At 40.2% G+C, this 23,735-nt stretch overlaps 1 protein-coding gene across 1 annotated transcript in view; it reads right to left on the reverse strand.

Annotated features, from left to right (window-relative positions):
* The window catches only part of SVEP1 (sushi, von Willebrand factor type A, EGF and pentraxin domain containing 1), a 233,157-nt gene that overhangs the window by 31,078 nt on the left and 178,344 nt on the right, over nucleotides 1-23,735 (reverse strand). Inside the window, 4 exon segments of the mRNA XM_006142717.3 lie at nucleotides 4,978-5,133; nucleotides 13,468-13,693; nucleotides 17,023-19,796; nucleotides 21,943-22,615. Coding sequence (XP_006142779.1) covers nucleotides 4,978-5,133; nucleotides 13,468-13,693; nucleotides 17,023-19,796; nucleotides 21,943-22,615 — 3,829 coding nt within the window.

Below are 23,735 nucleotides of genomic sequence, written 5' to 3' on the forward strand. Positions count from 1 at the left end.
CTTATTTATATAGAAGAATTTAACATAATTTATATTAGATGTCCTAACTGCTTTGTCTGATTTTGGAAATAATGCAAAAACTAGGAATGATGATAATAAACGGAGCGAATGCATAAGGGGGATATTTGCCACTTTCATTTACCTGCAGCCATCAGAGTCTCTTAGCAAAGGTGGTTATCGTATTTCCACTATAAACACGGTGAAACGGAGGCTCAAAGAGGTTAGGTTAGTTCCCCATCATTAATCCAACACAGCAGAGAGTTTGCAACATATTTCTGTCACGACCAAGTCTCTAATCTTTACTACTTTCCCAGCCAGGACCTCTGGCACCTGGGATGCTGGTTAAAAATTCAACCCCCCGGGACCTATTTGGTTTTGAAGATCTCGGGCCTAGGAACACATGATTCGTACCTTTTGACAACCTCGGATTATTCACAAACAAGTGGTAAGGAATCAGACTTTGAGAAGCACTGAATGATATCATAGAGCAGTAGTTCTCAGTCCTATCCTGGTTAGAATCACCTCGGGGATTAAAAAACAAAAGTACTGCTGCCCCTGCCCCAGTCCCAGCCCCAGCCCCAGCCCCAGCCCCAGAAATACTGAATTAATTAGTCTAGGGTGAGAACAGCCATTTGCATTAAAAAAAAATACACTGTCTTAGGGAAAAATCCAAACATTTGAAAACTATAACAGTAGAAAAAAACAGTATTAAGAAACTCCAGTGTAGATATCAACCACTTTACACAGTTAATTCAAGGCCAGTCTTGTTTCATCCAAGTCCCATGCCCTTCTTATAAACCCACATTATTCTGAAGCAAATCTCAGACATCAAATCATTTCATTGTAATTATTTCAGTATGCTTACACTTATCTCTAAAAGATAAATGCACTTAAAAATTACAATCACAATGATCAAACCTTAAAAAGTAGCAATTCCCTAATACTAATAAAATGTCCAGTCAGTATTTAAATTTCCAATTATTACATAAATGTTATCATTTGTTATCATTACTATTATTTTACAGTTCACTTGATTAAAGACAAAAATAAGGTCTACACACTGAAACTGGTTTATCTGTCTGTGATGGTTAATTTTATGTGTCAACATGAATGGGCCATGGGGTGCCCAGATTAAGCATTATTTCTGGTTGTGTCTGGTAGGATATTTCCAGATGAGATCAGCATTTGATTCTGTGGACTCAGTAGATTCCCCTCCCCAACGTGGGGGCATCACCCAATATACTGAGGAAATGGATAGAAGAAAAGTGGAAGAAGGAAGAAATGGCTTCGCTGCTTGAGTTGGGACATCACCTCTCATCTACTGTGTTAAGAGTGGGATTCACCCATTGGCTTCCCTGGTTCTCAGGCCTTTGGACTGACTGAATTATAGCACCAGCTTTTCTGAGTCTCCAGCTAGCCAATGACAATGTATGGATTTAGCATCTATAATTACATGAATCAATTTCTCATAATCATATATTCATTCTCTGTCTACATATACATATATATACACACACACATATATCTTCAAAAATTTCACGGAAAATGTGTATTATGAAAACACTACGCATGATTTTAATTTTTTTGCCATCAAAATAAACATACTTTAATCCATTTTCCCCACAAACTTTCAAAGTCCTTTCATGTATATGCATATATCCTGTTGGTTCTGTCTCTGCAGAAATCTGACCGGTACAGTGTCTCCTATGTCTCTTTACATCTGCTTGTTCCTTTTCACCTTATTTCTCACTATTCTTGCAATGTATTTGTTTTAGACACTGGAGAACTGGGTTGTTTGTTTTGTAGATATTCCCACAGACAGGATTTTGCTTATTTTCTCACTGTGAGATCTCTGATACTGCTTGTTGGGTTTAGATTCTTGATACAATTTAATTTAAATTCAATTTTTGAGGAAAGGGATAAGGCATTTTCATAAATGGGGTTGTGTTACTTTTATCTAGGGGCACATAATGTCTGGCTGCCTAGTTTTGTGACATCAACAACCATGGACGATCACAGCTTAAATCCACTAATTCATGGGGTTTGTAAATCCTTCTATTTACGTTCTGTAATTTATTAACTAGAAGCTTCCACTCACCTACTATGACTATCTAGTACTGTGGTTTGCATGTGTTCACTAAAATTCATGTGATGAAATTTGGTTGCAATGAAATTAAGAGAGTAGAAACTTAATCTGAATATAGGATTAAGAGGTGAGACCTTTGGGAGGTGAACAGGATGAAGATCATCAGGGTGCCCTCCCCCCCTCAATGATTGAATCCTGGTAGGTTTGAAGGAGAGAGAATGAGACAGACAAACGGACACGGACACGTACTGTGTTCTTCCTGTGTGATGTGATGTGATGCTCTGTGCCAATACCTGATGCAGCCTTTAACTTTGGGCTTCTAAGCTGTGAATTAAATAAACCTCTGTTCTTGGGACCAGCAGTTAGCGTAATGGCTATGTCACTGAGCTCCCATGTAGTCAACTGTGGTTCGAGTCCCAGACCGTGGCTTAAACTCACGCTGGCTGTGTTTGCGTGCAGGCCCAAGATCCCGAGAGGAGAACGGAGGAGAAGGGATTGTGGCATGGCCATCCCCCCTGGGGGGTGATTTCTCTCTTTCTATCTCTCTGTCTCTCTCTGCCTTTCTGGCGAGCACATGTGCCCTATGGCAAAAACCTCTCCAAAGGTTTCTGTGGCCAGAAAATAATGAGCCTTCTTATGTGAATTTAATAAAAAATAAAAAACTAAAAAAGTAAAATAAACGTCTGTTCTTTATATATCACTCAGATTCAGGTATTCAGAGACAGAGAATGAATTAAAACATCCCATCATTCAGTTAGTGTTGAAAAGACAGTTCTTCCCCCGTTAGTTTTCAAAATAATGAATTTGTGTGCAAACATCCTCTGATACTTATCACTTTTTTAGATCATTATAGGTCTAATATCTTTCATGACATATTTGATGTGTTTCACTTCATTGAAATTATTAACCTTAATGCTAAAATAGTCTCTTTTTTGCCTGTGTGGGCTTTGTTGGGTTGGTCTCCCGAGTCCTTTTGACATGCAGTTTTGATAGGTTCCCTTCTATCTCAAGTGACAACGGTTTCTTGGCAAGATTTTACATTTTTTTCTCCAGCCCTGGAATTAGTAATTTCTCCAAGTAATTAGGTGTCAATATTTAAAAAATAAGTTTCTCAAGTAGTTTGAACATGTAGCTTAGAGTGAGACCATCTCAAGAAGGGGACATTTCTTTTTTTCTTAAAGAGAGATTTTTTTTTTTTTTTTGCAATAGGGCGCATGAACTCACCAGACACAGAGAGAGAGAGAGACAGACAGACAGACAGAAAGTGATAAATCATGCTCTGGGGGAATGACCATGCCACAATTCCCTCTCCATTCCTCTCTTGGGATTTTGGGAATGCACACACATGTGCCTGGTGTGAGTTTTAAGCCACTGGGTCCAGGACTCAAACTGCAGTCAGCTATGTGGGAGTCCAGTGATGCAACCATCACACCACCTGCTGGTCCCAAGAAGGGGACACTTCCCTAGCGTGGCAGTACCATCCTCAGATTCAGGTCGAATCTGAATCTTGATTCTGTAGCTAATACCAAGGTGTTTCCACAGATTTTTAAGGTAAATTATCTACTTCCTCAACTTTAATGACTCTTTGGTTTGTTGTTCATAATTTTATACCACTTATATTTTTAACAAGTCTCCAAATAGTACTCTCACACAAAGAACAAGGTTTCAAAAACAAGAAAACTGTCCAATTGTTAATACACCATTACATTGTCTTCTTTCCCTTTTTTTTGGTATTTGACTTTTTGGGGAAATAAAAACAATATCCATATAAGTCTAGTTCCACCTTTCCTATATAATTTTTTTGATAATTCTTTGACTGTGTGGCCAGAAAATAATGAGCCTTCTTATGCGAATTTAATAGATAAATGGTATTGAATACTTTTGCAAAACCTGTATTATGCATCAATATAACAATAAAAATAGAAAAAAGTTTCCTGATAAACCAGATGACACCATTATGTGATGCAAAACAGGTTTCTTAAATGTCAAGTTTGGTGATAAAATAATACTTTCAGCAAAATTGACTCTAGTCTTCCCACTAAAGTAACAAGGAATACCCAGGTGCTACTGCTGGGTTTTAATATTAGAATCTAACACTAGTCTCAAGACAGAACTTATTTGGTTATAACTACTCTGAGAATTTCCCAGTCCAACTCTGTCATATGAAAATTTGGCATCTCAGTGCCAAGGTATATGAACCCAGCACTTGATGAAGTCATGGCTTTGTATACTAAATCCTTGTGGTCACCTCCCCCACGGTGACAGGGAACTTCCCTGTTGTAGAGTATTATTGCCAGCCATTCAAAACACACATTTTAGTGGTTAATTGAAGTATCAGTATCTGTCTTGTGATCTGAAACATACTTCCTTTTCCTTTTCAAGACTTTTTAAAAATTATTATTTAGGATTTTGCCATAAGGCATGTGCGTTCACCAAAGAGAGACAGAGTGAGAGAGAGGGAAAGTAAGAAATCACCCCTTTCCACTGGGGAGATGGCCATGCCATAATCCTTTCCTCTCTATTTTTCTCCTGTGATTTTGGGCACTCACGCATAGGCATTTGGTGTAATTTTTAAGTCTGGGTCATGAATCATGGTCGGCCATGTGGGAATCTAGCACCTTAACCACCATGCCACCAGTGGGCACCGGACAATGACTTTTTTTTTTTTTTTTTTTTTTTTTTTTTCTTTTTTTTTTTTTTTAAAAATTTTTAAGTCACCTAAACTTTAACTTTTTTTTTTTTTTTTGGCTTTTTTTAGTGTAAAACTCAACAAATTATAATAGAATCTTTTAGGATTGAAGTCCATAAAACAAATTTATGATAATACTAAAAATATTCCCAAATATAGTGGAAAAACAAATTAGTTCTAGTTAAATACTCTGCTTGCTTACCTCTAATTCATAGCCAGGTTCACATTGATAAATAACTGTGCTTTTGAAGTTGTATTTACTGCCAACCACAAATCCATGTTCTGGACTTTCAGGACTCCCACAAGAAACTGGACTACAGGATTCATCAGAAAATGGTGGCTCCCAGGTTCCATCAAGCTAAGTAACAAATAACAAGTTATAAGTCACAGTTAGAAGTTAATGTATATGGATAAAGATATTTGCAAATGTTGGTTATATAGCTGAAAAATGCTGAAAACATAAAGGACATAGAATTTGGTCCTACTTTGGCTACTTATTATCTATGGCCTTAAAAAACACACATTAGGACCAGCAGGTAGCATAGTACTTAAGGCACTGGATTCCCCCATGGCGGATCATGGTTCTAGTCCTAGACCCAGAAGCTTGAAAAAATCACAACAAATTACATAAATAAATAAATGTTTAAAAAAAGAACAAAAACAGCACATTATTAGACAGACTAACTAAACAATTATTAACAATCACTAAACAAACTTAGACTTTTCTTAAACATATAAAACAATTGTTTTCTTCCTCATAGAACCTATTCAAATATCAAGAAGACCAAGAAGTATGTATTCATGAGGAGTTGGAAGGTTGATACAAATATTCTATTATTTATACTAATATACCCTTGTATCTCGTGAGTCCACATTTTGATTTAAAATGTATGAAAAACTAACTTTTAGGCAAATGAGTCAAAGTTTTAAAAGATGGCTTCCAGCTGATGCAACTCTCTGCACCTGGCCCCTTTCCTCTCTTGGAAAGTGAGTACAACTTTTCAATCTGCTTACTCTCTGAGTCTGTGAATTCTCTCATGCTTGTGACACAGACCACCCTAGTATTTGGTGACTCATATGGGGAGATACTATCTCTCTCTCACACCCACTGGAGACTCATACCTAGGAGAGGATAAACCCAGGATAAACCCCCTAGTACTGTCTCTGAGGTTGTCAGAAGGCTTTCTTTTCCATCTTTCATTTCTCTTTCTCTGATCTGCTCAGTTCAGCTATTAATCACTGCAGTTAACATCTTCATCACGAGCATGCACCTGTAGCTCTTTGTTGGTCCCCTTTCCCCTTTTTCTCACCCCTTGGGATGTTAATATTTGCTAGTTCAGAAGTGACAGCCCCTTGGTTTTGAAACTCTCATGTTACATCTATCGTTTTCTCCAGGATTTGGAATTGGGGGACACCTCTTGACAATTTCCCTGGTGTGGTTGTCTTGTCCTCCAATTCAGTATGTCTAATCTGGTGCAGCTCTCTCAGTTGCTCTGTGTCTGGGTTCAGAGATAACTAGCCTAGAGCAGATCTCAAGGTCATCTGAGTTGGGAATGCCCTCTTCAGACTTAGTCCCTTTCTTTGGCATTGTTAAAGTCCTGGGAGGTCTTAAGAGGTGTCTCTCCCAGTTGTTACCATAGAGAACATTCAGTTGGCCTCTTTCAAAGACTCTCCATCAGGATATCTCCTTAAGAACCTGGAAACTCGGGGACCAGCAGTTAGTGTAACGGCTATGTTGCTGGACTCCCACGTAGTTGACCGCGGTTCCAGTCCTGGACCTGGTGGCTTAAACTCACGCCGGGTGTGTGTGCGTGAGTGCCCAAGATCCTGAGAGGAGAATGGAGGAGAAGGGATTGCAGCGTGGCCATCCCCCTGGGGGATGATTTCTCACTTTCTGTCTCTCTGTCTCTCTCTGTCTGTCTGGCTAGCGCACGTGCCCTATAGCAAAAATCTCTCAAAAAATAAATAAATAAATAAATAAAAGAACCTGGAGGCTCTAGGACTTACTGAATTCAAACCCAAACACCTAATTTTCTACTCCAACACAGATTGGCCCCAATATAAATTGGGTAACCAAGAAATCTGGGCAATACATGGATCACTTATTTTCACCTAGACACTGTCACTCCCTGAAGAAGTGGATGGAATAGTGTATGCTCAGGCTTTCTTTGAACTTCTTACAACTCTGATCTTCGGTCCTCCTGTTGAAGGCTTTTTCTCACCTCTACTTTCTTACCCCTTTCCCAACCAAGGCTACTGAAGACATTGCCCTGTCAGCATTGACCATCCCCTTTTTACCTGCCTGAGTCACCTCAAGATTCCTCTTCCTCTTCCTGTTGTCACTTTCACCTGCCTCTCTACCCTCTTCCACTTCTTCCCTTCATCTCCCTCTCCTCCTTCCCTAGCTTGGACTCACTAAGGCTGATCCTTTCAGGAATCCTCTGACTTAGCACATCAGTTTCTCTCACATGAAATGGCTGGAGCTCATGGCATTATCAGAGTTCACTTTTTCTTTTTCAATATCTGATCTCTTTCAAATTGAGGCTAAATTTACAGTTTTCCTGTCAACCCAACTAAATTTACTAAGGAATTCAAATACCTCACCCTGTTTTAGGATCTGTCCTCGTAGGACATTCAGATCAGTTTTTCTATTTGTACTAATCCTGAGGAGGGAGGTTGCATTTGGGCTAAAATAAGGGATATCGAGATAATCTGAATCAGACGCTGCCCAATACTTATGCCTCTGGTTCCACTGCTGTTTCCATCAAGGTCCTAAATGGAGCTATCAGCACGGGTCTGCAGGTTGCAGATGCTGATTCTCTATGTTCTCTTGCTTTACTGAGGGAATGAAACCAGCCATAACTAAACCCCATCAGCTACAATAAGGTTAAGGAATTACCCAGAGTCCAGATGAAAACCCTGCTCTCTTCCTCTCCAGGATTTCAGAGCCTCTTTACCTCACCCTAACTTCGATCCAGAGAGGACCAACCTACCCTTACAACACATTTCATCTCCCAGTCAGCCCCTGGTATTTGGTGTAAACTCCAAAAATTAGAAAAGGGCCCTCATACCTCACAATCTGAACTCATACACTTGGCCTTCAGGGTTTTTTATAATTCTAGCAGGTGAACAGAGAAAAGGGAGTGAGACTGGCAGTTGTCCCAAGAACAAAAGCAGGCCTTTCTAAATGGGGGCCTCAGCAACTGAAGGAGTGTTTCAGGCTCAAAAGAGGATATACTAAAGTCCCCCACCCCAATCAACCACAATGAGGATCATCATTAGCAGCACTGGAGTCCCAAATCTGTTTCTCACTGGAGCAGAGAATGGGCTCAGAAAAAACAGCCGTCACTGGGACCATGCCCACTTTGTAAACAGGCGGGGCACTGGAAGAGGGAGAGCCCTCTCCTCAGAAAGGGAGATGAAACCCTCCTTCCAGAACTGGCAGGCCATCCTAAGAAGTTGCTTGGCCTCCTTCAGACCTCAGTCTGATGGGCCCCTGCACTGAATCTGGCTCCCCTGTGTGCCATTGAGATGACCAAACCTCAGGGAACTCTCTCCATTGCAGGTAAATTAATCAACTTCTTAACTGACACCAGGGCTACTTACTTTGCTATTCCTGAGTTTCTGAGTTCCTTGTCCCCTTCACCTGTCTTTGCCACAGGGATTGAAGGGAGACTACAACCGTACAGATCCCAAGCTTATTTTATACTCTGGGAGATCAAGTCTTTGCTCATACATTTTTAGTAATTCCCAATTGCCCTACCCAACCCCTCTCAGGATGAGGGGTCTTTGCATGTGTGTGTGTGTGTGTGTGTGTGTGTGTCTGTAGTATGTACTTGTAGTATGTTGTGTCTATGTGGTAAAAGTCCATAAGGCTTATAGATAAATTAGAGCACTCATACAGATTTAAAAAAAAATTCAGATGGCTTCCTTTTCTCCATTCCAGTATGAATACTTGAAAATATTCTATTATATATTTTTGAAGGGTCCACACAGTTTTAAAAAAAAGAGTTAAAATGTTCAGCCTTATGATTGGGTAAAGTGAGGGACACACCTATGTTTCTCTTAAAGATTGTTTTTCTAGGGTTAATTTTTTGTGCTTTTTTTTTTTTTGAGGAAATAGTATATGAGTTGGATTAACAACTTAAAACAAGATTTAAGGCTAAATAAATTATTTATTCTACATACAAGCCAGAAGTAATTTTGTATAAATGCCTGCATCACAATTATTAATTACCTTAATATATATAAACTGTTTTTAATATTTTTCAATACAGGTTGAGTATCCATTTTCTGAAATGCTTATGACCGAGTATATTAGATTTTGAAACTTTTCACATTTTGGAATATTTGCACATATATATTGTATTATATATGTGTAAAAACAAAATTTATTTATATTTTATAGGTACCTTATACACATTACTTGAAGGTAATTTTATATATTTTTGTATTCAGCATTTAAAAAAATTTCTTTTAGAGAGATTTTTTGCCATAGGACATGTGTTCACACTGGAGTGACAGAGACAAAGAGATAGAAAGTGAGAAATCACCCTTCCTCCTCCTCCCCTCCCCCCCCCCCAGGGGGAAGGCCATACCCCAATCCCTTCTCCTCCATTATCCTCTTAGGATTTGAGGCACATATACACACATACCCATCAGGTCCAGGACTTGGACCATGGTCAACTATGTGGGAACCCAAGGACATAACCATTATGCCATCTGCTGGTCACAGTATTGCAGCATTTTGACCACAATCCTTCATATAAGATCAGGTATGGAACTTCCACTTGTGTCACCATGTTGGTGCTCAGTAAGTTTCAGATTTTGGAATGTTTAAAATTTTTAATTTTCTTATTAGGAATGCTCAACCTGTATCGTAAATAATGCATGTGTATGTGTGTGTGTGTGCATGTGTGTATAATAATAATATTTTACACAAATCTTTCTGGCTACTAGTAACTTTTTTTTTTTTAAAGGTGTTGCCATAGGGAGTATGTGCTTGCTGGAAAGAGACAGAGAGAGATAGTGAGAGAGAAAGTATAATTTTCAAACTGCCAGGTCTGGGACTTGAACTGTAGTTAGCTATGTGGGAATCCAGGACCTTAACCACCATGCCACCTGCTGGTCCAACTAGTAACTTTTTTTTTTTAGAGATTTTTGCAATCCCTTCTCCATTCTCCTCTTGGGATCTTGGGCACATACAGACATGCGCCCGGCATGAGTTTAAGCCACCGGGTCCAGGACTCGAACTATGGTTGACTACATGGAAGTCCAGCAACATAGCTATTACGCCAACTGCTGGTCCCCCAACTAGCAACTTTTTAAAGCTACATGTTATCGTCTTCTGTGGTATGTCTGAAATTTATTTGGGGCATTTAACTTTCCCCTAATGGTTACTTAATTGTCTTAGAATAATTTATTAATGATTCCTTTGACTAGAGACTTGAGATGATTCCTTTATCAGGATCTGCTTCTGACTTATTTCTTCTGTCCTATACATTTTTCCTTCTACCTAATTTTACACCAATACCATACTGATAGGATTTTTGTAATTCTATAATATACCTTAATTTCTTGAAGAGCTGGTCCTTCCTCAGTGTGTGTGTGTGTGTGTGTGTGTGTGTGTATAATTTATACTGATCCCCTCATCCATTTATTCAATTTATAAATTACAGAATCATTTCCTTATATTATAATAAAAGATTTCTGGGCACTGAACATAGTTTTACATAGTTTATTCATTTAAACACTTAGAAAAGGTCTATTCTACCTTTCCAAGCAAAAAAATTAACCCAAAATCCAGTTGACTTAAATATGGGGCTTTACTCTCTATGGAGAAAGTAGTTAGAGTGGTAATAATAAGTTATTAGGTCATCAGGAAAGTCATGACGTATTTTTCTATGTCTTTCTATGTAAAAATGTGTCATGATTTTCCTGATGACCCAATATTTATTCAGAAAAATATCCACATACCCAAATGAAGGAACATCGGTTTGATTTCCCTTATTTATTGCAGGACTCAATTTGATATAGACAGCTCTGAGTCTTGGAAAAAGTTTCCCCTCACACTTCAGCTCTAAATCTAAATGGGATCATTTGAAAGAAACTACACAAATTTGTTTTTTGAGAGATTTTTTTATAGGGTGCGTGCACTCACCAGAGAGACAGAGAGACAGAAAATGAGACACACACCCCCCCCGCCCACCACCACCAGGGATGGGATGGCCACACCACAATCCCTTCTCTTCCTTTTTCCTCTCAGGATTTTGGACATGAATGTACACATGACAGGCATGAATTTTAAGCAGCTGGGTCCAGGACTCAAACTGTGGTCGACTACATGGGCGTCCAGCAACATAACCATGACATCATCCACTGGTCCCAAGAGCATGGTAACTTTGGCAGTCATTTGATTTACTCTGAGGTGTTTTTGCTCTAAGTTTGGCAGTAGCCTGTCATTGAGTATGCATGATTTATAAATAAAAAATGGGAAGGAAATGAAATAGTTCTTGAGTTCCACCTGTATGTTAGGCATGTACTAGACATTCTATATACATGAAATAATTTAGTCCTTTTAGCTACTGACGATTTACAAATAAAACAAGCTAGAGGACTATGAAGTCACGGAACCTATAAATGTTACAGATGAAGTTCAAATAAAGGTATGGTTAAGGCAGCTGGTCTCGTAGAACAGTGGTTAAGTGCTATGCACTGGGAACTGGATCTGACGTAGCCAACTGGGGTTGGAATCCTGACCCAGGTGGCTTGAAAAACAAACTGATTATGTGCACATGCCTGCCCCAAATCTTGAGGGGATGGGAAGATAGCGCAAGGAGGATACGACCATGTCCTGTTGAAGCGTACTTTCTCTCTCTGGCAAGCACATATACCCATTAACAAAAAAGAAAAAAAAAGCATGTTCAAGGTAAAAGTCATTGCATGCCCGATTTCTCCTTTTCAGAGCCCTGACTCTCACCCCCACTCCAGCAAAAACAGAGGGTATCAATGATATTTTAACATTTTCTTTCTTTGGTATAGATTATAGAAGATAAGAGAAGGGGATAGACTGGGGAAGTCTGCTGTCTATGGTGCTGAATTTCATTTAAAATACATAATTAAAAAAATAAATATTTTATTTAGCTTTATTTCTGTATTTATTTATTAATGTATGTATGTATGTATGTATGTATTTATACATTTTTTTGACCAGAGAGAGACAGAGTGAGAGAGAGAGAAAGCAAATCACCAGGTTCAGGACTTGAACCATGGTCACCCATGTGGGAGTCCAGTGCCCTTAAGCACCACGCCACCTGCCAGCCCCAAAATACATAATATTAAATTTACATTTCATTATATATCTTTGTGGGACACAATATGGATTTTTCAAATCATGCATGGAGTGTGCAGCAATCAGATCAAGGTTATTCGCACAGTCTTTATTTTCAAAGAACACCACCTGGTGATGTATATCTTCATTTTTACCCTACTAGTTTCTTTAGGGTTTCCTTGAGATATGTATATATAAGAATGACAACGTCTCTGTTTTCATCTGTTGTGGTACACCCTTCCACAGCCCATTGGCCCCATCTACATGCATTCCTGTGTCTGTCAAAACACTTTTTTTCCTTGAGCTTCTCCTACTAAGGAAGTGTCAAAGTTAGGTAAAATGTTAAACTATCATTAGCAAGATATTCATGAGAAATTAACGATAATAAATCTTAAGCTCAGAAAAGTGTCTATGAATAGAATCAGCCATAAACTATGCCAAATATGTTTCCAGTTTTAGAGTAAAAATCAAAGGTTGCAGCAACAGGCACTTTCCCCATTATTTATCTGTTAGGTTGTTGGTAAATTCATGGCATATTTGTCTATATTTTTCTACACAACAATGTGTCATGGCTTTTCTGACAACCCAATAGTTCCTAACACCAACAGTACAGGATAAATGTTATTATACACATTTGTTTTCAAAGAAAGAAAGTGAAACTCAGAAGTTATAAGTAACTTTCTTAAAATTACACAAGTAGTAGAGGCAGTATTTGAGTCTCATTTTCTGCCAGCTACTTTCAAAGGTAGCCCCTGCATCCTTTGTTCTTTCCTAGAACACAAATGTTTTGTCAGAACTAGAAATATTTTTTGGTGAATACTATTTTGAGCATAAGATTTATGGTTAGTTTGTCATGAATAACTTGTCATAGATGTTTTAACATTTTTACCTCACTTTGGCACTTTCTTATTTTAAAAATACAAGTATTGGAAGAGAGATACTCATTATCTTTCTTTTTTTTTTATTTTTAAGAGAGGGATTTTTGCTGTAGGGTACGTGTGCTCACCAGAGAGACAGGGACAGAAAGAGAGAAATCACCCGCCAGGGGGGTTGGCCATGCTTCAGTCCTTTCTCCTCCAGTTTCCTTTCGGGATTTTGGGCATGCATGCGCACATACCCAGTGTGAGTTTGAAGCCACCAGATCTGGGATTCAAACTGGGGCTGACTACACATGGGAGTCCAGCGATGTAAGGACTACACCATCTGTTGGTCCCTTCTTAGTATATTTCTACCAAGAAACTTCTCAAATGCCTAACAAGAATGAAAATTTGAGGCATATTTCTTCTCAAGATAGGAAGGTACTGCTTGCTTTATGATAGTTACATATAGGAGTCACACAGTCTAATGAACACAGAGTCTTACCTGACACGTTGATATGTTAACTCCCTCAAAGGTGTACCCTTCTGTACATGACACAGAAATCTGCTTATTCACACCAAAATCATCCCCGTGAACAAGGATATGTGTCGTGTTGGCTGGCAGAGGACATTTTTTGAGACTGCAAGAGATTTTTTCAGGAAGCCAACGGCCATCTTTCTGACAGGTAAATGTATCTGTATCTGTATCCATCATATAACCTTCCAGACACCTGCGAAGGAAATGCAAAAGTAAGTGCCTTAACGAAAAGACCAACGCTTCCTGATTTATTCTTGTTTTTAAAAAGGCTGTTGCAAGGTCTAGCAAACATTTTATGTGATAAATCAAGACAGATTAAAACGCCAAGGGGGGTGGCATTGCCATGCAAAATCACCACTGTAACTATGATAATAAGATGAATCCCCGGTTATTCACATTAAAGATGAGCCAAGATGAAAGGTTTTTTTAATGTTGACATTACCTTCATTTTGAATATCATTATTGAATTGAATATATTCTAAAAACAGCTATCAGTTCAAGACATTCTAGCTAAAATAAAAAAATAGACTCAGATGTGAGTAGGGATATAATATAAATAATATTTATTGAGTACCTGTTTTGTACCAAGCACTAGCCAGGTCTTTTACATATGATATTTTTAAAAATCCTGATTATTAAATATTATCATGGAATGGTAGTACTGGTATTCAAACTCAAGTCAACCTAGTTCTAAAACCATCGATGATTTTTTTTTTGAGAGGTTTTTGCTATAGAGACAGAGGGTTTTGCCAGAGAGACAGAGAGACAGGAAGCATGAAATCCCCCCCCAGGGGGGATGGCCATGCCACAATCCCTTCTCCTCCATTCTCCTCTTGGGATCTTGGGAATGCACACATACATGTGCCTGGTATGAGTTTAAGCCACCAGGTTCAGGACTCAAACTGCGGTTGACTACATGGGAGTCTAGCAACATAGCCATTACGCCAACTACTGGTCCCATACCATCTATGATTTTTTAAATTTGTATTTATTCATTTGTTGCATTTAGTCAGCAAATGTTTACATAGTATTTATTAAAATCCAGTTACTGTGCTATGTGCTCCATAAATAGTCACTCATTACATTCTCATGTGGCATGGTTAGGTGCTATTATTGCCTTTATTCTCATTTTACAGATGATGAAATTGACACTAGATAAATTAGATTCCTCAAAGTCGCATAGCTTGGGAATGAAAGAGCTGAGTTCCTATCTATATTAAAAAGGCAGTGTGAGGGACTAGCAGATGGTGTAATGGTTACATCACTGGACTCCCATGTAGTCAACTGCAGCTCAAGTCCTGGACCCTGTAGCTTGAAACTCATGCTGGGTATGTGTGCAAAGTCCCGAGTGGAGAATAGAAGAGAGGGGATTGTGGCAAGGCCATCCCCCCACTAGGGGGAGGGGATGATTTCTCACTTTCTGTCTGTCTCTCTGGTGAGGTCACCCACCTTATAGCAAAAATATCTCTCTCTCAAAAAAAAAAAAAAAAAAAAAAGAGGCAGTGTGAGGCTAGCCATAGGCTGGTGGTTAAGGCTGCTGAATTCCATATGTCTGAACCCACAGTTGGCATCCCAGATCCAGCAACATGAAAGACACACACCAGGCATGTGTGTGTGTGTGTGTGTGTGTGTATGTGTGTGCCCAAAATCCCCAAAGGGCAGAGACATGGAGGAGATGGGATTTTGGCAGGACCATATCCCATGGAGGGTGCTTTCTTACTTCCTTCCCCTCTCTGTTTCTCTCCAGTAAGTACACCTGCCCTGTGGAATATTTTTAGAAAAGCAATAGATAAATAAATACAGTGAATACGGTGGCAAAAGTATGGACTCTAGAGGTAACCTGGTTCTCTATTTCTATGGTTCTACCACTATATTCCACTAACTTTTAATTTAAATCCATTAACTTGATTATTGTGTAACATTTTTAAAAATTTCATAAACCACTAGATTAGATAGGAGTCAGCACTTTTGTAAACTTAGAGTGAACTTTTTTTAAATACTAAGCAAAGATGTGAAATAGGATACAATCAACATGTAGCAAAAATGAAAAAAACAGGAAGCTTTCCATAGGGCGGGCGCCACCACGCCCAAAACAGGAAGCTTTCAAAAACAGATAACGTTGTGGCATCTCAAGATACCCGACACACCAACATCCAAATAAAAATTTTAAATGGATTTCAAAACCAAAGAATATTATCTATATTCTCCCTGCCCAGTACATGATCCATTACTCTTTGACTTTCTTATCACCTGGATCTGCTTCTTATTGCAGTTAAGAAAATATGAACGTGGGGCTAAACTGTCCACACAGAAATGCTTAAGGAGCAGTGTTGAATTATTAATTAAATATAACATGACACTATGTGAAGGATAATTCATAATTCATTCCAAGATATGAGTGCATTTTAAATAGTTTTAGAGGGTTGTAGTATCTTTGAACATTATGGATATTCATTCTAATACAAATGTTAACACAAATTCATTTCATATTTTCTCATTTTAGTCTAACAATATAAAATACTACTATTATTTTTAAAACCAAATTTTTATTTTATTTTATTTTAGAGAGGTTTTTGCTATAGGGCGCGTGTGCTCGCCAGACAGACAGAGAGAGACATAGAGACAGAAAGCGAGAAATCACCCCCCCAGGGGGGGATGGTCATGCTGCAATCCCTTCTCCTCCATTCTCCTCTCGGGATCTTGGGCACGCACACACACGTGCCTGGCGTGAGTTTTAAGCCACTGGGTCTGGGACGTGAACCGCGGTCGACTATGTGGGAGTCCAGCGACATAACCATTATGCTAACTGCTGGTTCTCAAAACCAAAATTTTAAGTAAAGAACTTGCCAGCAAAATTCACTATTTAGGGACCAGCAGATGGCATAATGGTTACATCACTGGACTCCCACATGACTGGCTATTGGTTTGAGTCCTGGGCCCAGAGGCTTGAAACTCATGCCAGGTGCATGTGTGTGTGGTCAATATCCCAGGAGGAGAATGGAGGAGAAGGGATTATGAAGTGGCTATCCTCCTGAAGGATGATTTTTCACTTTCTGTCTCTCTGGCAAGTGTATGTGCCCTACAGTAAAAATCTTTCTAAAAACAAATAAAACAAACAAACAAACAAACAAATCACTATTTGTACATTAATAGCTTAGTTTGTTCAGGTAGGCATAGGTCAAAAATCCTGTTTAGAATATCTCCCTAATTTATATTGGACAATGAAAATATGTGTCCTTTGACCTGAATTATTCAGGTTTTGCCCCATTTTTCCAACATTTGCATGTACACATATAACCATAGTTATAATTAAAAGAAATTTTCCATCATGATGTTTTTAAAAAGTGCCTCATGATTGAAGAACTATGCAAACTAGCTAGAGGATCTTGCTGTTTCATGAGGCTCAATGGAATATGGTCATGATAATTATATTAGAAACTTCAGTTTGAAAAAAGTGTCAATTTATTTTTACAGTCCTCCTATCCGCCCCCTCTCATTGGAGACTGTAGAGCTGTGGCTTACCTGAGCTTCACTTTACTTTCGTAAGTGTGTGCTTCTCCAGTTGCCACTGCATGGGCGACAAAGGGTGGGGGTCCACAGGACAGAGGCTCACAGGCTGGAAAAGGCTGGCTCCATGTTCCTTTCTCTGTACAAATCAGGTTTGAATTGCCTTGCATGACATACCCAGGTCTGCAGCCATAATTTATCACATTTTCCTCCAAAGGGCTACTCTCACTGATGAGTGCATTTGGTATTGCTGGGAGGGAACCACAAGAAGTGTGTTCACAGTGTGGGAAGCCAGAACTCCAGTGGCCACTGTCTTCACAGGTGATTTCAGGAGGTCCTACGAGCTTGAAGCCTCTGAAGCACTGAATCCAGGCTGCCTTTCCACAACCAAAATCTGTCCCATTGACAGTTCCATACTGAATTACTGGCGTGGGACACCTGCAAGGTAGGCAGGAGGGTGGGCTGCCACTCCAGGAGCCATTGGAGAGACACCTTCTTGAAGAACTTCCATGGAGCTTATAACCAGGAAAGCACTGGTACTGTATATGCCCCCCGTGGTAGAAAGAAAACCCATTGGGGAAGCCATGGGCAGCCTCTTCTGGAGGTCCACAGTTGACTGGTTTACAGAGAGGAACCTCTGCATCCCAGTTCCCATCTGACTGGCAAGTGAGTTTTTGAGCACCTTGCAACATGTAGCCTTCCTGACAGTGGAATACCACCTCCTTCCTGAAGCCAAAATCCAGGCCATCCATCATCCCATTTGCCACCTGTGGTGGGCTGGCACACCTGACAGGTACGCAGCTGGGAGTGACTCCACTCCAACTTCCATCAGCAAGACACACGCGACTACTGGCTCCCTTGAGCAAGAACCCTTCATTGCACGTGTACTCAATCTCTTTTTGGAATGTGTACTCATTTCCTCTCACTTGGCCATTTTGTGAGACTGGGGGTAAGCCACAGTCCACTGGAATGCAAATTGGTTCATTCCCATCCCAATTTTTATTTTCTTGGCATGTTCTCCTCTCAGTGCCATTTAGCACATACCCAGGGTCACACTCATAGTACAACACACTAAGATACGTGTAATTGCTTGCTTTGATAGATCCATTCATGACTGGATTTGGTTTTTTGCATGAAATAGCTTCACAGTGTGGAGAAACACCACTCCACTTCCTATTCTGTAGACAAAGTCTTATATCAGAGCCCACTAGAACGTGTCCAGGTTTGCAACTATACTGCACAGCACTGCCCATGGTAGTCTCTGTAAAATGCAAGAAACCATTTTCAGGAACAACAGGCAAATCACATGCCATTGAAATGCAGGAAGGTGCACTACCATTCCAAGTTCCATCTTCCTGGCAAACCAGCATAGGGTTCCCCAAAAGTTCATATCCTGGATTACAGGTGTATGAAACCATGCTGCCATATAGAAAGTTCGATGAATGTGAAACAGGAGACTCCTTTGTATTTTCCCCTTTGGGAGTACTGGGCGGGTGAGGAGTCTGATATGGAACTTCCATCATGTCATCTTCTTGGTCAAAATATCCCTGGCCATCTTTAACTTTGATACAGTCTCCAAAATCTATGTGAGGAGGGAGACCACAGTCTATGGGTACACAGGTTGGGATGGAACTTGACCATCCTGAGTCTTCACAGGTCTGCATGGCATGACCAGATACCTGGAACCCAGGGAAGCAGCTATAGATGATCATAGCACCATAGCTATAATCTGCACCTTCGACAAAACCATTTTCAATGGGTTGTGGGGGGTTGCAGTGGATGGCATTGCAAGATGGAGCATCCACATCCCAATAACCTGTCTCTAAGCAGGTCAAGACGTTGGAACCTTCAAGCCGGAAGCCTCGGTCACAAGAGTATGTAATGGTCTGTCCAAAGTGCAGGTTTGTGTAAGAAAACTTGCCATTCAGAATCTCCTTGGGCTTTGGGCACTCAATGGGTTTACATGTTGGTTTTCCTCCAAGCCAGTTACCATTTTCTCCACAAAGGATGGTAGTATTTCCCATCAACTCAAAGCCTGGTTTGCAGGTGTAGAGGGCTGTGCTGAGGTAGGCGAGGCCTTGCACATCGATGATGCCATTGGGAATTTCCTCAGGTTGGGGGCATTCTACAGGGACACACTCTGGCAGCGGAGAGCTCCAGGTGCCATCCGCTTGGCAGATGGTAGTAGGAGCTCCTCTTAGGAAAAACCCTTCCACACAAGAATACTTGACAATACTTCCAAAATAAATGGAAGAAGCAGCAGGGACACCAAAGGGAATTAGGGGAGGTGGGAGGCATAGGACCATCTTGCAAACTGGAAAAGAATCATTCCATTGCTGGGATGGCAAGCATTTCAGGACCGAGGGGCCTTGCAGGGCAAGTCCTTCTTTACATGAGAATGTCACCACTCCTACTTCTGTAGTCAACTCCTTCAATACTAGCTGGTTTTCTAAGAGGGGTGGTTCTGGGCACTTGGTAGGCACACACTTTTGGTTTGGCTTCTTATTCCACTTGCCAGATTTCTGGCATGTCCAAGTGTTGTCACCAACAAGCTCATAGCCCTCGTGACAGAAAAAATGAACCTGGGACCCCACTTCAAAATTTTCTCCTTTCATGTAGCCATTCTGGATCGGGGGAGGTTTTCCACAGTTGAGAGGAATGCATGACAGAGGGGACTCACTGTGCCAGTGGCGATTGGCGTGGCAGACAAATACAGGACTTCCAACTGATTTAAAGCCTGGGTTACACCGATACCGCACTTCACTCTCAAAAATCCTGCCAGTTGTATGCTGTGTAACAGGGAGAAAGTGAGTGAGTACAATTTGCGTAACAGATAATATTAACTACATGTTTGAATTGTATATAAGAATTGAACTAAAAAAGTCTACATTAAATTAATTTGGAATTAATTATTCATTTTGTTTACTTATGTGTTCCTTGAGTGGTCCACATGCACGCAAGCACCATGACATCCCAGACTTAATCTCTATGGTTAAATGCTAGATTCCAACACAGTACTGTGCCTGGCACCTAATAGGATCTCCAGATGTATACGGTAAATAAATGAAGCAAGCCTGCTGAATATGCTCTATATCCTCTTCCAATAAACAACTAATACATCTAAGGGGACAAGCAGATGGTACAATGGTTATGTTGCCGGACTCCCACAGTTCGAGTCTCGGATCCAGTGGCTTAAAACTCATGCCAAGTGTGTGTGCGTGCATGCCCAAAATCCTGAGAGGAGAAGGGATTGCGGCATGGCCATTCTCCCCTGGGGGATGATTTCTTGCTTTCTATCCTTTCATGTAGCCATTCTGGATCGGGGGAGGTTTTCCACAGTTGAGAGGAATGCATGACAGAGGGGACTCACTGTGCCAGTGGCGATTGGCGTGGCAGACAAACACAGGACTTCCAACTGATTTAAAGCCTGGGTTACACCGATACCGCACTTCACTCTCAAAAATCCTGCCAGTTGTATGCTGTGTAACAGGGAGAAAGTGAGTGAGTACAATTTGCGTAACAGATAATATTAACTACATGTTTGAATTGTATATAAGAATTGAACTAAAAAAGTCTACATTAAATTAATTTGGAATTAATTATTCATTTTGTTTACTTATGTGTTCCTTGAGTGGTCCACATGCACGCAAGCACCATGACATCCCAGACTTAATCTCTATGGTTAAATGCTAGATTCCAACACAGTACTGTGCCTGGCACCTAATAGGATCTCCAGATGTATACGGTAAATAAATGAAGCAAGCCTGCTGAATATGCTCTATATCCTCTTCCAATAAACAACTAATACATCTAAGGGGACAAGCAGATGGTACAATGGTTATGTTGCCGGACTCCCACAGTTCGAGTCTCGGATCCAGTGGCTTAAAACTCATGCCAAGTGTGTGTGCGTGCATGCCCAAAATCCTGAGAGGAGAAGGGATTGCGGCATGGCCATTCTCCCCTGGGGGATGATTTCTTGCTTTCTATTTCTCTGTTTCTCTTTGTCTCTCTGGCAAGTACATATGCCTTGTAGTAAAAATCTCTTAAAACCCCCCTGAAACTAATATATTTATAAGCAAAAGCCTTAAATAAAAGACTCTATGTGTTGTTTTTGAATATAAAGGAGAAACGATATTATATGTGGGGTTTTTTTTGTTTGTTTTAAGGATTATTTATTTAATGTAATTTAATTATTTATTTTAGTTTGATGAGAGAGAAAGAAAGTGAGAAAGCAAGCCATGAGGTCTGGGACTCAAACCACAGTCAGTCATGTGGGACTCCAGTGACCTAATCACCATGCCACCTGCTGTCCTCTATGTGTGGGGACTTTTTAAAATGTTTAATTAGAATACTGTTTATTTTAAATGGCCTTTGATTTGGGGAAAACAGATTCTCATTCCTGTTTTCTTGATGGACTTACTGAGAAAATCTGTATTAGCATGAAAGCAGGACACATTTGAATCAAACTTAACTCTTTATCCATCAGGGTAAAATTATCTGTAGGTCTACTAAAAGAGTAATGCAAAAACTGTAACTTGGTTGGCTTATCCTAGATTTTGTCGAGAAATAAGAGATGATAATAGATTTCTCTGGCTTCCATTTAGACCTTGATTTCTTAAAATAGAGTATACATCTACCTTGGAATACGTTTTACCAAGCCAAATAGTATTTTATTAAAATTGGTTTATTCTAATTTCATAGTTAGGGCTAGGGTATTGCCAAAGTGCTTAGAATAGCAACACGTGAAAAGCTATATATTAAAAGGATTTATAATCATCATTTTTCCCCCACTAGTCACAACCTACAGATTTGAGCCACTTCTACTTTTCAGCAATTAATCTGCTCACTGCCCCTGCTTCTGAATATCAAGTTAGTCACAGAGGGGATGGCCCTAAGCAATGAAAGCCATGGGCCATTTGCTAATTGGTGTCTTACCTCCAGAAAGGCATTCTCAATCTTAGGTGGTTCATTGCAGGATACAGGGTGGCATGTGGGTATGGGGCTGCTCCATTGCCCCGTGGCTTCGCAGGTGCTCTTCTTCTCTCCTTTGATGTAGAATCCCTTGTTGCAACTATAAGCCACTGTGGCTCCAAAACTGTAGTTTGATCCACTTGCATAGCCATTCATGATGCTCGGTGGCTCTCCACACCGCACAGGGATGCACTGGATGGACATGGGGGATGGGTTCCACTGGCCGCCTCTCATACATTCAATCTTTGCTGAGGTATTCAGCACAAAACCCTCCATGCATTTGAAGCTCACAACTGAGCCAGCTGCAAATTTTGGTTTGCTCACAGATTCCAAGATGCTATAGGAAACAGATGGAGGTTTTTCACAGAAATGAGCAATGCAACGGGGCATGGCCTGACCCTCTGGGGGAACCCACTTTCCATGAGCATTGCAGAGGAGCTGAGAATTGTCTGCCAGGCTGTAACCATCGGAGCAGTAGTAGAACGCAATGTCTCCGAAGAGCCGATGGGCAGTCTCTGGGGAGGCGTGGTCTATGTTGGGAGGCTCATCACAGGAGACAGCCAGACACTGCTGGTCACTTCCACTCCACTTGCCATTGGCCAGGCATTCAATGGTGTCAGGACCAGCAAGGGTATAGCTGTGAGATTGAGAGAAAAGAAACAATAAGCATCATATTTCATAGAAGTGTTTGCATCTTCTATTTTTATTTTTAAAGTTTACTTATTCTACGAGCAAGAGAGAGACAGAAGGGCAGACACAGAGAGAGCATTCCTATTAGAGTTTTTTTGCAATCTACCCCCCTCCCCCCAGCTTCAGCCAGATCATGGGCATGAGCTGTTCACGGTGTTCAGAGAAGTCTCCAGATGTGAATCTGGAACTTTGTGAATCAGCCTCACAAAGGGTTGTATTACCACAGTGCCACCACTAGGCCCTGTGTGTGTGTACTTATAATTTCCAGAGGATAGGTGTGCTTGCTAGAGAGAGAGAGACAAAGAGAGAGAAAAGAGACAGAGATAAAGAAGCACTAATGGGGTGGGGTCACACCACAGTCCCTTATCTTCCATTTCTCCATCCTGTTGGAATTTGGGGCACACAAGGACCTGTGCCCAGCATGTTTTTCAAGCTGCCAAAATCAGGATTTGAACCACAGTTGGCCATGTGGGATCTCATTTCTTAACCATTAAGCTATGGAGCCACCCTCTTCCTCCTTTTTCAAACTTTTCAACAGTAACCTTACTTTTATTCTGTATACTTTAAAATACCATTTACTCTTTGGTTATTGATATTATTGATTAAGTTACTTTTATTTGAGATATTTAGATATATTTTATTAAAAAGTTTTTTTGTTTGTTTGTTTAAGACAAAGTCTAGCTATGTCAAGATTCTACTGCCTCTGCCTCCCAAGTAGCTGGGGCTACAGGCGCATGCCACTGTCTGACTTCTAGGGAGGACTGAGACTTTAACCGAAACCTCCCATGTGGCCTGACTGCTGAGTAGCAGCATCAACCAATATACACTACTGAAGCTGGGCTCACAATTACTTCTTGATACTAACATTAATGTTTGTTTGGAAAAGGAAACAGATTAAAGATTGTTTGCTTTTTAAGGAACTCTGTTACACTTTTTTCAAGAAAATGAAAATAAAGAGTAAGTTATGGTCCCATTTGACTCAATTCACGATGGGAACTCCATCTGTCTTCAGATGATTTCAGTCTTCTGTTTCTGTACTCATTTTTTTTTTTGAGAGGTTTTTTGCT

The sequence above is a fragment of the Tupaia chinensis genome, unplaced genomic scaffold, assembly GCF_000334495.1.
Source record: "Tupaia chinensis unplaced genomic scaffold, TupChi_1.0 Scaffold000081_1, whole genome shotgun sequence".
Classification (NCBI taxonomy): Eukaryota; Metazoa; Chordata; class Mammalia; order Scandentia; family Tupaiidae; genus Tupaia; species Tupaia belangeri.